General features: G+C 40.9%; 1 protein-coding gene across 1 annotated transcript; it reads right to left on the bottom strand.

The window, feature by feature from the left end:
• Positions 1-7,504: 7,504 nt before the first annotated feature.
• Positions 7,505-8,987, bottom strand: LOC121534655 (late histone H2B.L4). The gene is made up of 3 exons (XM_041841236.1): positions 8,887-8,987; positions 8,674-8,795; positions 7,505-7,846 (listed from the first exon to the last, which is right to left on the bottom strand). Exons 1-3 carry the CDS (start codon positions 8,966-8,968, stop codon positions 7,610-7,612), a joined length of 441 nt encoding a protein of 146 aa, XP_041697170.1. The 5' UTR covers positions 8,969-8,987; the 3' UTR covers positions 7,505-7,609.
• Positions 8,988-15,525: the final 6,538 nt, after the last annotated feature.

Raw genomic sequence — 15,525 nt, 5'->3', positions numbered from 1 at the left:
CCTTCTCATTCTATTTTCTATCAGAAAACATTGACTCACATTCACAATGTATACCTTAACGACTATTCTGGTATATGGAAATCAATGCCATTTGTTTCATGTTACAGTTTGGGGGTAATAGATGGCACATTAAACTGAAGGCGTCTAAGAGTTTTGACTTTGCAAACACACATTACTAGAGAGAGACTGGGAATATTGTTTTCTGCTGCTGGAGTGGAGTACATCCTTTTAAATGATACCCATAATGAGTTTATAATATGCATCTGGGCTACCTCCTCTCTACTTTGATGTCTTCCAAATGGCCCGGGTGTCATCAGCAAAACATGTAGGCACTTTCCCGCCTCATTGACTCCCAAATGTATTTTAAATATCATTCCTGGTAACGCAATTATTTAAAAACGCTGAACTAAACACTTACTAATGGGGAAAAAGACAGTGACTTCGATAAATTCATTTCTCAAATGGTGGGCATTCTTTTTTTCTCAATTGTTTTACTGAAGCGGGGGACGACAGAAACACATCTCCGTGGTAACCCCCCTGCCCTTATAGCCCCCCCTGTGGACATTCTAAATATTTTTACTTCCTCACTCTTTCTATCAGCAGCTGTCTGTATCTGTATGGGGCTTCTGCATTGCGGTCAACATCCTCAAAACGACAGTTAGCGACTGGACATATTGAAAACAGCTAATGACCTAATGTGTCTGTGGCTCGCTTAATTTATGCAATTAGTTCCCTCTGATTACCAGGCTCTTAATGCTGTTTTGAGTACTACTAACTATGGATACATGCTATTACACAGTGGAGGGAATTAAACTAGCTATAGCCCTCCCTGACTCCCGACAGTACGTTCATGAGAACCTAATGGAAAGTACACAGTAGTTACAGAAATATTATACTGAACAAAAATATAAAACGCAACATGTAAAGTGTTGGTCCCATGAGCTGAAATAAAAGATCCCAGACATTTTCCATACACAGAAAAAGCTTATTTCTCTCCAATTTTGTTTACATCACTGTTAGTGAGCATTTCCATCCACCTGACAGCTGTGGCATATCAATAAACTGATTAAACAGCATGATCATTACACTGGTGCACCTTGTGCTGGGGACAATAAAAGGCCACTCTAAAATGTGCAGTTTTGTCACACAACACAATGCCACAGATGTCTCAAGTTGAGGGAGTGTGCAATTGGTGTACTGACTGCAGGAATGTCCACCAGAGCTGTTGCCAGAGAATTGAATGTTAATTTCTCTACCATAAGCCGCCTCAAACGTTGTTTTAGAGAATTTTGCAGTACGTCCAACCTGCCTCACAACCGCAGACCATGTGTAACCACACCAGCCCAGGACCTCCACATCTGGCTTCTTCACCTGCGGGATGATCTGAGACCAGCCACCTGGAAAGCTGATGAAACTGAGGAGTATTTCTGTCTGTAATAAAGCCCTTAGTAATGAAAGTGGAACAAAATACATTAACACTGTGAATGGAAAATAAGTCATGGTTGGTTACTATGTAGTTAAAATTAAGGTGTTACTAGTGGTATATATTTTTTGTAGGAGCATCATAAAACATTTACAAAATAAATATGAGTGTAAAATGTAAAGCAAAGGAACCCTTGAACCATAGAATTATGGAATGCAGTTCAATCATGGAACTGCTCTTCCCTATAGCAATCCATAAACCAACTTGCCCACTACTTGATATCCAACTTCTTCCCAAAATAATTACTTATACAGCCTTCTGTAAAAAGCATGTATCCAAACCATTTTAGAGACTGACTAAAATTGACATTTTTATCTTGTAACAGGCCACAGCCCACCAGATAACAGCAGAAACACTGCTGATTTATGACAATGGATAAAAAGTCCAAAGAATGCACAAATTATAGAAAATTAAGGGTGTGTATTGGGTACGGAGTTAGGGTTAGTATTGTGTCGTTTTAAGGTCTACATGAACAACTGCACAGTTTAGAGTGGCCTTTTATTGTCCCCAGCACACTGTGCACCTGTGTAATGATCATGCTCTTCTTGATATGCCACACCTGTCAGGTGGATGGATTATCTTGGCAAAGAGAAATGCTCACTAACAGGGACGGAAACAAATGTGCACAAAATGTGAGAGAAATAAATTTGTGCGTATGGAACATTTCTGGGATCTTTTATTTCAGCTTATGAAACTTGGAACCAACACTTTACATGTTGCGTTTATATTTTTGCTCAGTATAGATATGATTAGCATTCCTGAAACATTATTTTGTTGAAATATTATCTGAGAAATTAAGCTAATTGATTGCATCAAAATTATAATAATATAATAGTCCATTTTAATTTATAGGATTCAGATAATATTCAATAAATATATTACCCAACATCCGATTTGGACCAAACTTCTTCCTACCAATGATTAAAACATTAGGAATCTTTTTGTTGTTGTTGTAAAAAGCCACCCACGGACCCCCACACCCCATGCCAATCCCAACCTAACAACCACGTATCAGTGCTCTGTTTGACAAATAGTATGAAGCTGTGGCTTGGAGTATTGCTTCTCCATACTACAGTGGCATTACCTGGATTTCTGCATAAATTGGTGATAAAATTTGATAGTTTAAGCAGACTGTGTTTGTCTAATAAACAAACAATTATATGTTTATGTCTTTATTGAACACACAGTGTAAACATTCACAGTGCAGGGTGGAAAAAGTAACTGGTTGACCCTCCTTAGGCAGCAATAACCTCAACCAAACGTTTTCTGTAGTTGAGGATCAGACCTGCACAACGGTCAGGAGGGATTTTGGACCATTCCTCTTTACAAAACTGTTTCAGTTCAGCAATATTCTTGGGATGTCTGGTGTGAACCGCTCTCGAGGTCATGCCACAGCATCTCAATCGGGTTGAGGTCAGGACTCTGACTGGGCCACTGCAGAAGGTGTATTTTCTTCTGTTGAAGCCATTCTGTTGTTGATTTACTTCAGTGTTTTGGGTCGTTGTCCTGTTGCATCACCAAACTTCTGTTGAGCTTCAATTGGCGAACATATAGCCTTACATTCTCCTGCAAAATGTCTTGATAAACTTGGGAATTCATTTTTCTGTCAATGATAGCAAGCTGTCCAGGCCCTGAAGCAGCCCCAAACCATGATGCTCCCTCCACCATACTTTACATTTGGGATGAGGTTTTGATGTTGGTGTGCTGTGTCTTTTTTTTATATCCACACAGTGTTGTGTGTTCCTTCCAAACAACTAAACTTTAGTTTCATCTGTCCACAGAATATTTTGCCAGTAGCGCTGTGGAACATCCAGGTGCCCTTTTGCGAACTTCAGACGTGCAGTAATGTTTTTTTTGGACAGCAGTGGCTTCTTCCGTGGTGTCCTCCCATGAACACCATTCTTGTTTAGTGTTTTACATATTGAAGACTTGTCATATTTGCAGGACGGCCACTCCTAGGAAGAGTAGCAACAGCACTGAACTTTCTCCATTTATAGACAATTTGTCTTACCGTGGACTGATGAACGTCAAAGCTTTTAGAGATACTTTTGTAACCCTTTCCAGCTTTATGCAGCTTTAATCTTAGCTCTTCTGAGATCTCTTCTGTTCGAGGCATGGTTCACGTCAGGCAATGCTTTTGGTGAGTTTTAATTTTTTTTTTAATAGGGCAGGGCAGCTCTAACCAACATCTCCAATCTCATCTCATTGACTGGACTCCAGGTTAGCTGACTCCTGACTCCAGTTAGCTTTTGGATAAGTCATTAGCCTAGGGGTTCACATACTTTTTCCAACCTACACTGTGAATGTTTAAATGATGTATTCAATATAGACAATAAAAATACAATAATTTGTGTGTTATTGGTTTAAGCACACTGTGTTTGTCTATTGTTGTAACAGATGAAGATCAGATCAAATTTTATGACCAATTTATGCAGAAATCCAGGTAATTCCAAAGGGTTCACATACTTTTTCTTGCCACTGTATGGAATGTATTCCCTGTGAATCTGGTGACCCCCCCAATAAAGTAGTGTGTACCAGATTGACGACTAGATGCCACTGTTGCTGCTACACATACATTTTGCTGGTCTCATGTTTTTTAAAATAGATCACAACATTTCCTTTACAAATTTGGGTAGAAAACCAATAGATTTGGCTCATTACTAAAATAAATTGTGTGGTCATCCTCACAATTCAAGCCAGTATTCCATGAAAGCTATTCCGTTTGTCCTTCTCTTAGCAACCTAATGCTTCAACCAAACAAGTGGCCACTCTCTGAGAGGGCTATCCCTCTGGTGCAAATTGCATATGAAGACTTTTCCTACAAGCCCAAATCGGCTAGGGACTAAAATGTTGTGACAACCCTAGGGCGGCGCACAATTGGCCCAGCATCATCCGGGTTTGGCCGGGGTAGGTAGTCATTGTAAATAAGAATTTGTTCTTAACGGACTTGCCTAGTTAAATAGTGACATTTACCATTAAACCCAAACCAATACCACTGCAATTGCTTTACAGTGTCTGTTTGGGACTTTTACCATTAGAGACCATAACATTGAAACTATTAGAACTGCTGTAGCCTGATGGTTTGCTTGTTCACCCGGAATGGTCTAACTAATCCAGACCTTTTTTTAAACCACAAAAATGGTCCGTTTCCTGGACACAGATTAAGCGTAAAAGGACAAACTGAATTGCTTTCATGGAGGACTGGCTTGAATTGTGAGGATGACCACACAATTTATTTGAATCATGAGCCAAATCTATTGGTTTTCCACCCAAGGTTGCAAAGGGAATGTTGTGATCTATTTAATAAACAGAGACCAGCAAAATGGTTAAAAGAGTGTGGCGGTATAGCAGGAACAGTGGGCAAAACCTGGTACTTTCGCACTACATTATGGTAAATAATGCAAGCGACTTCAATTACGTAATTTCTCTGAACAGGAAAAAAACTAAACATCACGAGATTCACAAGGAATACATTACATAGTATGGAAAAGCAATCCTCCATGCCACAGCTTCATACTACTTGTCAAATATAGAGAATTGATACTGTATACTGGTTGTTGGCATTGGGGGGGTCTGTCGCTTTAAAAATAAGTTTGGTCCAAATCGGATTTTGGGTACTCTACTTATTGAATATTATCTGAATCCTATAAATTAAAATGGCCAATTTGGGTGCAATCAATTAGCTTAATTTCTCTGAGAAAAAATACAGTTTCAACAAAATAATGTTTCAGGAATGCTAATCTTGCCTGTTTCTAACTACAGAAACAATTTTAGAACAATCTGAGATGGTGGGTGTCATGGCTTGCTGAAATGACATGGAACAACTCATTGTGAACCTGTGGCTTGTGATGGTGCGGTCAGAACACTCATCTAAAGACCTATTTAGTCATAAGTGGTGACCATGGAAACAGGGCGGGAGACGAGGGGCTAATCGGGCCCTTTAACAGGTTATTATAGTGGAGTTAGACATTCCTATTCCTATATCCAATTACCATTAACCTGGCACTTCTCATGTGCACTTTCACTTACTTATAGAATTCCTATTGTACCATTGTAGCCTATAATGCATTTGGATCACTATATGCCTCCCTCTGTGTAAGCTCGTCTTTGAGGGGCCATTATGGGCCACAAATGCCTGGTGATGGCAACAAAGGCAGGAATATGACTCATACCCGAATTTGATGTCCATCAAAGTCCTTAAAGAGCCTACACCGAGAAATGCCGGATTCCAGTCCAACCAACCTCGGTCCCCTTCTCATCACTTTGATGCTAGAAATGTTAGGGGGAACAAAACATGAATTTGAATTGTTGGTTGATGGAAGCTCTGTACCATTCTGTGAAGGCATGATTACTTTCACCCCCCTCTAAACCCACTACCTAGCCTAGGCCCTATAATGTATTGTGTGTCGTTACCGATTCCAATTGTCTCCCCCTATAACGACCTAATCGCCATGCACGCAAATAGCCCCCTGCTTCATTATGACAATTGAGGGGTTCATATTTCAACCTAATAGTCCCTCTATAACTTTTACCATATATCACAACCTCATTTCATTGGGAGTGCAGTTAGTATGCCAAGTGGAACATTTTCTAATGATGCAGCTCTCTCTTGCACCAAAACAAGGCAGGCGAGCCCGGTGCTTCTGCATCAGTCACTAATGTATCCATCCATAATGTTTATAACACTCCCTAAAGGAGACAGCAATGGCTACAAAGACCGAGGCTGGAGTTGGGATCTTATGGGGTTAGGGGGGGGTGTTATACCCAGGCAGTCGCACAAATAGCCATAATGATAATCATTTACAAAAACACTACTGCCATGCTAGCTATTAATGATGGCATCAGATCACAGCCGTGGTCCATAGATGTGTCATTAGCAACATATCAGGAAGAAACATCTGAAATGGATACCATGAGAGTGACAGAGGGGAGGAGGAACTGTCTGGTATACAAGCACAATAACATTGAATACTGCTTGACTTTCTGGGCTGTTGATAAGGGTAATAGCTATAATTATAGGGGTTATTTATATATGGCAGGATGTAAACATTATCCTAATTGTAAAGACCTCCATTTCATTTTCTCCTAATTAGACTGCATTCGTGTTAATATGCAGTAATCAAAGACTATTCAGTGAATTCACATTTATGATTATAGGCTAGATTTGTATTATTTAATTTGAAAATGTAAGCATGAGGCTGTATCACTTGCATTCCCTTTGGACGGTTTTCCACTTTCAACATCAGCAGCTCAGAAAAGGCCTACTTGGGCTGCATTTAGACAGGTAAACCAATTCTGATATTTGTATTCACTAATTGGTCTTTTGACCAATAATTCGGATGCCTGTGTAAAACGCAGCTATTTAGATGGCTTATAATGACATGCCTAATCTATTGATTCTTTCATTTCCTCCCAGACATGTCTGATAGGTGGAGGGAGATAACATTGTTTAAGATGCTTTGATATGACTAATTGGATAGAAAACAGTAAATACGATTTGAGCCAATTGAATCACTGCATTCTGAAATTTTAGGTAAAGGGCTGATATTGTATAGAACCCTCAAACACAACTCTAGACCTTGAAGCCATTAAATTGCCCTCTATATTGCGGCAAAAAGGACTGGGATAGCACACTGTTTTTAGCCTCACAGCACTGGTCCTCTAGATCAGATTTTCCAAACTCAGTCCTGGGGCCCCCACGGGTGAATGTTTGTTTTTGCCTTAGCACTTCTCATCCGATTCAAATAATTAAAGCTTGATGAGTTGGTTATTTGATAGCTTCAGCAAAACCTTTCCATAACAGCCACCTTTATATTAGATTGCCATATAGCCCATAAATCAGATATGTGCAGTGATGTAAATTGAGCTACCTGCATGGGGTCTGGGTAGAGGTTGCCAATGTTGTGATGAGGGTATTTGATGTGTATGTTAATATGACTAAAGCAATGGTCCATCTAGTGGTAAAAAATGAAAATTGCAGAAGCTTTTAATCTAATCTTGGGGACAAAAAAAACAACAATATCAATTTAGTGCATTTATTTACCAAAATAATGAGTCAACTTAAACAACTTAGTGGTGCATCCATTGCCTTAATTGGGTTTCTGCGGCCTTTGACGCACTCATTTTCTACTTTGAACTGGTGTATTTGGTGACAGCTTTGGTGCCCTCGGACACGGCGTGCTTAGCCAGCTCTCCGGGTAGCAAGAGTCGGACTGCGGTCTGTACCTCTCGGCTGGTGATGGTTGAGCGTTTGTTGTACTGGGTCAGACGAGATGCTTCAGTTGCAATGCGCTCAAACACATCGTTGACAAAGGAATTCATGATGCTCATTGCTCTGCTGGAGATGCCCGTGTCAGGATGGACCTAGAGACAAAGAACACATGTCATCAAGTCAAAGAGAAGTACAGTAGTAGTAGTTAGTGCCTTTAATTCTTTAAAGTCTACACTGTTGGGGGGGTTCTAAAACAGACATACATATTGTCTTGTTAAGGTCATACCATGGATCATTTAGATATTGGAATTTTAGGACCCCTTAGGTATCCCAAAAATTTTATTTTAAATTAGATAAAATACTGAGTTTGGCCTTTACTACTACAGAAACACATTCAATAACACAACAAAAAAAACTACTAAAATAAGGTTGAAGTGTCTGTCCTATATCTATGAGATATAAGAAAACACTTTGTTTAAACACATATTTAACCCCTTATTTGTTGGCACAAACCTCCATTAATTTGTATGGGTTAACTTTAGAGCAAAACGGTGGACACCTTCATGAGTCTCCCCTTTCTATAGGGTGTTCATATTAGTTTGTGGCCCAAAGGTTTAGATGTTTTCGTGAAAAGACAGATTTTCGGGATGTCTCCTGGTCTGACAAACAGCTCTGTAGCTCTGCCACTTTCCACCACAGATGCGGAAGAGCGACATAAAAGGATGCGGTGGATTGAGACGCAGCCCATGCAAAAAACAGATCTCTACTTTAAACTGACGGATTTTGATGGCGATTTTCTTATGTTAGATTGAGGCACCGCTGCCTCAATAGACTAGGCGGTTAAAATATAATCTTGATAGGATAGATATGCAAAATAACCTCGTCTCCAGCCTAATTGCGCATGGGCGAAACTAAGGTCTTTAAAACAAGAGAAGGCAAAAAAAAACATCCACATGAAAGCACATTTTCCGACACTTACCTGCTTCAAAACTTTATAGATATACACTGCATAAGTTTCTCTCCTCTTGGCTTTTCTTTTAGTCTTCTTCTCCCCGACTGCCTTTCCCTTCTTCTTGGTTACATCGTTACTCATTTCAAAAACTGTGAGATACAACAACAGTAGGTGATAAGTCACGAATTAAACATTAAATTGGCCTGATAAGGTGCACGTTTGTTTATGCATAAGACCTACCTTTAGACACAGTGCAACCGTGATTGTATGTATAATGCTGACGGCACTGTTGTGGGCTATTCACCAGTAATTCCCATCTCATCAAGCTGCCACAACCTGTTTTTAAGTGGCCATTAATTAATGGACAGCTCACGTGGTGTCCGTGCAGGTGCAGTATATTGAAAAATCAGCCTGTCATTCATGCACAATCCACTGGGGGTCGCGCGTGCACCAGCTTTGTACGCATCAATAAGCATTGCATCAATAACAGTGATCATCACCTCAAGTGATTCAGATTTTGGAGTAGAAGTTAATTCATTTTCTTGTAGAATGGCAACAGTGGTCACACTTACCTTAGCAATTTACACAGTGCCTAATGGTCCTTGACTGTGTGTATAATTTGTTATGAAAATGTAACTTTCATCCTTGCAAATTGGCTGAATATTTTTGTTATCATTTGAAAGACTCCTGTATTCTGTATTTTCAGGAGACACCAAATGCAGCATGTAATCACACAAGGTAGCCTACATGTCACTTACTCTCAACATGCAAATAATATATGTCACAATAATATAAATACAAAAATATAAACGCAACAATTTCAAAGATTTTACTGAGTTACAGTTCATATAAGGAAATTAGACAATTGAAATAAATTAATTGGGCCCTAATCTATGGATTTCACATGACTAGGAATACAAATATGCATCTGATGGTCACAGATACCTTAAAAAAAAGGTAGGGGCATGGATCAGAAAACCAGTCAGTATCTGGTATGACCACCATTTGCCTCATGCAGTGCGACACATCTCCTTCACATAGAGTTGATCAGGCTGTTGATTGTGGCCTGTGGAATGTTGTCCCACTCCTCTTCAATGGCTGTGCGAAGTTGCTGGATATTGGCGGGAACTGGAAGACGCTGTCATACACGTCAATCCAGAGCATCCCAAACATGCTCAATGGGTGACATGTCTGGTGAGTATGCAGGCCATGGAAGAACTGGGACATTTTCAGCTACCAGGAATTGTGTACAGATCCTTGTGACATGGGGCCATGCATTATCATGCTAAAACATGAGATGATGGCGGCGAATGAATGGCATGAAAATGCGCCTCAGGATCTCGTCACGGTATCTCTGTGCATTCAAATTGCCCTGGATAAAATGCAATTGTGTTCATTGTCTGTAGCTTATGCCTGCCCATACCGTAACCCCACCGCCACCATGGGGCAGTCTGTTCACAATGTTGACATCAGCAAACTGCTTGCCCACATTACACCATACACTCTGTCTGCCATCTGCCCAGTACAGTTGAAACCGGGATTCATCTGTGAAGAACACACTTCTCCAGAGTGCCAGTGGCCATCGAAGGTGAGCATTTGCCCACTGAAGTCGGTTACGACGCCGAACTGCTGAGGATGACGTGCACGCAGATTAGCTTCCCTGAGATGGTTTTTGACAGTTTGTGCAGAAAGTATTTGGGTCTGCAAACCCACAGTTTCATCAGCTGTCCGGGTGACTGGTCTCAGACGATCCTGCAGGTGAAGAAGACGGATGTGGAGGTCCTGGGCTGGCGTGGTTACACGTGGTCTGCGGTTGCGAGGCTGGTTGGACGTACTGCCAAATTCTCTAAAACGATGTTGGAGGCAGCTTATGGTAGAGAAATTACATTAAATTCTCTGGCAACAGCTCTGGTGGACATTCCTGCAGTCAGCATGCCAATTGCACACTCTCTCAAAACTTTAGGCATCTGTGGCATTGTGTTGTGTGACAAAACTGCACATTTTAGAGTGGCCTTTTATTGTTCCCAGCACAAGGTGCACCTGTGTAATGATCATGCTGTTTAATCAGCTTCTTGATATGCCACACCTGTCAGGTGGATGGATTATCTTGGCAAAGGTGAAATGCTCACTAAAACATGGGACCAACACTTTACATGTTGCGATTATATTTTTGTTCAGTGTATTTTCAGTCTTAGGTTTGCAGAGTGATTGGTTGGTGTGGATTCACAGTACCACTGGGCTTATGGTCATCATTGTGGAAGAAAAGTGTTTTGCAAGGAAGCATCAAGGTAACTGAAAACAACTGTTGTGAGAATGTCTGTGGTTTGATTAGACCTAAAACAAGATACTGTGTGTTCATAAAAAAAAAGATACATAAACTAGCACCACAGTAACATCTGTTTTTGTTCAAAACTGTGTCAATATAGTCAAGGAAATTATCTTTAACCACAGAAGGATTGATCATAACCTTCATGTACCATTCCGTGTTTAATTCACGACTATCTAAAGAGGGTTTTGCAGTAAGTCAGAATTAAATCCATTTGACACTTCAGATGGCAAACCACCTGTTGTGTATTTTGTGAGTCTCTGACAAGGTCTTTGTGAAGACTAACATATGCGTGATGTCCATATGTGGCCTTGTCATATCTCCCAGCTCCTATCACAGGATTCCAGAGCTTGTCTGTTGATGAAAGTCCATGTGTCTGTCATTGCAGGAATTGGACAGTTTCATCATATGCAGCAGACATTATACTTTGAAGGTAAGACTTTCTAGCCTGGCGGGTAGGAGCGTTGGGCCGAAAGGTTGCTGGATTGAATCACCGAGCTGACAAGGTAAAAATCTGTCATTCTGCCGCTGAGCAAGGCAGTTAACCCACTGTTCCCCAGTCGCCGAAGACGTGGATGTCGATTAAGGCAGCCCTCCGCACCTCTCTGAATCAGGGGGTTGGGTTCAATGTGGAAGATGCTTTCAGTTGTACAACTGACTAGGAATCCCCCTTTCCCTTATCTTTTTGTGTGTTTTTGCCATGAATGTTTCATCATGTTAGGATGTCCTGATTCGTGACATATAGGCCCGTCTAAACTAGACTACCATGATTTCATGAACTTGACTGGACTATGGAGATTGATAATTCATCATATAACGAATGAATCACCACCTTACCAGGACATTACTAGTTGAAGCTAATGTGTGGTGAGCTTCCTGTAGTAAAATTGGCAACCAAACGAACCAACCAATGAGAGCACAGGGACTAGGGGAGAGGATCTGTTTTACACCAGAGCTTTCCCAGGATCCACTGGGACTCTGCTAGTGCCAGCACTAACAGGGTTGTGACTAGATGGAGTACAGCTAAGACTGGAAGTTACTTTTCATAGCAGGTTAGGAGAGCTTACCCTATTCCTAACTTTAACCTAATTCTCCTAACCTGCTATGTTAATTCTCCTAACCTGCTTCGTAATTTCTCCAAACCTGCTACGAAAAAGTAACTTCCGGTTATAGCTGTGTGCCACCTAGTCAAAACCCACTAACAGCTTCATCAAGTACAAAGTTAGCTCTAAATGAGCAATGAGCTTATTATTCCAAACCTTGAACAAGCTTCTTTTATTTCTTCCACACACTTTGGAGAGATTTTATTAAATGTATTTTGATCAATGGAGTGTCCTCTCCTGGCTGCTACAATTAGCAATCTCTTATTAGCTGTGTCTTCCAGACCGTCGTGAGGCTTAAGCCTCCCCACAGTAGATTGCCATGGAGCACAGGTCTCAGACCTTAGCTCTTGCTAATTGCTTGGGGTTCTTTTCTCCACAAGCACACAACAACACCCATTCTATTCCATCAGCTGTGTGTAACCGAGGGTGTTCAGTGAACCACACTCGCTTGATGAGTAACCACGTTGCCTAAGACCTCAAGACTTGTGTATGTTCCCCAAGCTAATGTTCAAGCTTTAGCTCAGTGAGCTATCACAGTATTGTGTCATGCAGGAAATCCAGGTTCAAAGACCCAGGTTATTCACATGTCGAATAAAAATGGAACATAAAGTCCTTATCTCGAACAACAACATCATTCAAGGTCAATGACCTCAGTCATGTATACAGTAGGGGAGACTTGCAAACCACCATTTATACACACTTTTTAGTCTTTTTATGTGCATTTCTCAGCACCAGTATACCTTACAAGACACTTCACAACATTAATAGAAAGACTAAGGTATTGGGTTGAAATACATACTCTTTTTATCCTCATGTCTTAGTCCAACATGAAGTTATAAGCCATCAAACACACTCTGTCCACTTGTGACAAGCAGCCCCATCAACGGGTTGGTTGTCACACAGTATGGGGTTGGTTGTCACAATGTTTGCTGGTAGCTTATTCCTTTTGTAACAGGAAGTGAGGCAATATAGTATACAGTGTCTTAGAAAGCCTTTCTTTGATCGAACCATATTCCAAACAAAATTCAGCATTTTATGCCTTAAGAACAACATATTACATTTTGAGTACATTTGTGTGTGTATATGTGTGTTTGCACACATGTACATGTGTGGGTGTTTGACAGAAAACATGTGTGTGTGAAAGAGAGGAAAGAAACCCAGATAGCACAGATACCTCTGCCCAACAGATGTATACATGATGCATTGGGAAGATGCAGTTTAGACATTGTTTGCTAAGTGGCAAGTCGTCTCACAGATGTATTAGAATACCTACATTCTAAATTCTACGGTTCTACATCGTTTATAGATCGGCCAGGCATCAACATCCTATTTTGATCCCTCGGCAAACGCTCTCCACACAACATATTCCTAGTACATTTTGATATGTTGGTAGTGCTGAGCCATTAGTGCTTTTTGAGGTCAGTTCGGTTTCGGTTCGATTAAGAAAAGATAATCACGGTTTTCGGTTTCGATTATATTTTTAGACATTAAATGCCCTATGCATTACAGTGCATTCGGAAAGTATTCAGATCCCTTCCCTTTTTCCACATTTTGTTACGTTACAGCCTTATTCTAAAATGGATAAAAAAATTAATAGAATCTCATAAATCTACACACAATACTCCATAATGACAAAGCAAAAACAACATTTAGAAAGGTTTGCAAATGTATAAAACAGAAATAACTTATTTACATAAGTATTCAGACCCTTTGCTATGACATTCGAAATTGAGCTCAGAGGCATCCTGTTTCCATTGATCATCCTTGAGATGTTTCTACAACTTGATTGGAGTCCACCTGTGGTTAATTCAATTGATTGGACATGATTTGGAAAGGCACACACCTGTCTATATAAGGTCCCACAGTTGACAGTGCATGTCAGAGCAAAAACCAAGCCATGAGGTCGAAGGAATTGTCCGTAGAGCTCCGAGACAGGATTGTATCGAGGCACAGATCTGGGGAAGGGTACCAAAACATTTCTGCAGCATTGAAGGTCCCCAAGAACACAGTGGCCTCCATCATTCTTAAATGGAAGACGTTTGGAACCTCCAAGACTCCTCCTAGAGCTGGCCGTCCGGCGAAACTGAACCATCGGGGGAGAAGGGCCTTGGTCAGAGAAGTGACCAAGAATCCGATGGTCACTCTGACAGAGCTCCAGAGTTCCTCTGTGGAGATGGGAGAACCTTCCAGAAGGACAACCATCTCTGCAGCACTCCACTCCACCACTTTATGGTAGAGTGGCCAGACGGAAGCCACTCCTCAGTAAAAGGCACATGACAGCCCGCTTGGAGTTTGTCAAAAGGCACCTTAAGGACTCTCAGACCATGAGAAACAAGATTCTCTGGTCTGATGAAACCAAGATTGAACTCTTTGGGCTGAATGCCAAGTGTCACATCTGGAGGAAACATGGCACCATCCCTACGGTGAAGCATGGTGGTGGCAGCAGCATCATGCTGTGGGGATGTTTTTCAGTGGTAGGGACTGGATCGAGGCAAAGATGAACAAAGCAATGTACAGAGAGATCCTTGATGAAAACCTGCTCCAGAGGGGTCAGGACTTCAGACTGGGGCAAAGGTTCACCTTCCAACAGGACAACGACCCTAAGCACACAGCCAAGACAATGCAGGAGTGGCTTCGGGACACGTCTCTTAATGTCCTTGAGTGGCCCAGCCAGAACCCGGACTTGAACCCGATCGAACATCTCTGGAGAGACCTGACAATAGCTGTGCAGCGATGCTCCCCATCCAACCTGACAGAGATTGAGAGGATCTGCAGAGAAGAATGGGAGAAACTCCCCAAATACAGGTGTGCCAAGCTTGTAGCGTCATACCCAAGAAGACTTGAGGCTGTAATCGCTGCCAAAGGTGCTTCAACAAAGTACTGAGTAAAGGGTCTGACTACTTACGTAAATGTGATATTTCAGTTTTTTTGCAAAAATTTCTAAAAACAATTTTTTGCTTTGTCATTATGAGGTATTGTGTGCAGATTGATGAGGGGGAAAAAACAATTTAATCCAATTTAGAATAAGGCTGTAATGTAACAAAATGTGGAAAAAGTGAAGGGGTCTGAATACTTTCCGAATGCACTGAATGTGGGTTGAATGCTGTAACAACACAGAATAAAACAATTAATAAAAGTCCCATGATGGTAGTGACTGCCCATTACTGCTTATCACTTATTAACCATCATTTATTCACATTACATTACTTAAATAAAATATTTCAGTTGTTGTGTATACACTGAGTGTTCAAAACATTAGGAACACCTGCTCTTTCCGTGGCATAGACTATCCAGGTGAAAGCTATGATCCATTATTGATATCACCTCTTAAATTCACTTCAATCAGTGTAGATGAAGGGGAGGAGACGGGTAAACACATATTTGTAAGCTTTGAGACGGATTGTGTATGTGTGCAATTCAGAGGGTGAATGGACAAGACAAAATATTTAA

This window comes from Coregonus clupeaformis, chromosome 21, assembly GCF_020615455.1.
Source record: "Coregonus clupeaformis isolate EN_2021a chromosome 21, ASM2061545v1, whole genome shotgun sequence".
NCBI lineage: Eukaryota > Metazoa > Chordata > Actinopteri > Salmoniformes > Salmonidae > Coregonus > Coregonus clupeaformis.
This window is presented reverse-complemented; position numbering and strand designations above follow the sequence as displayed.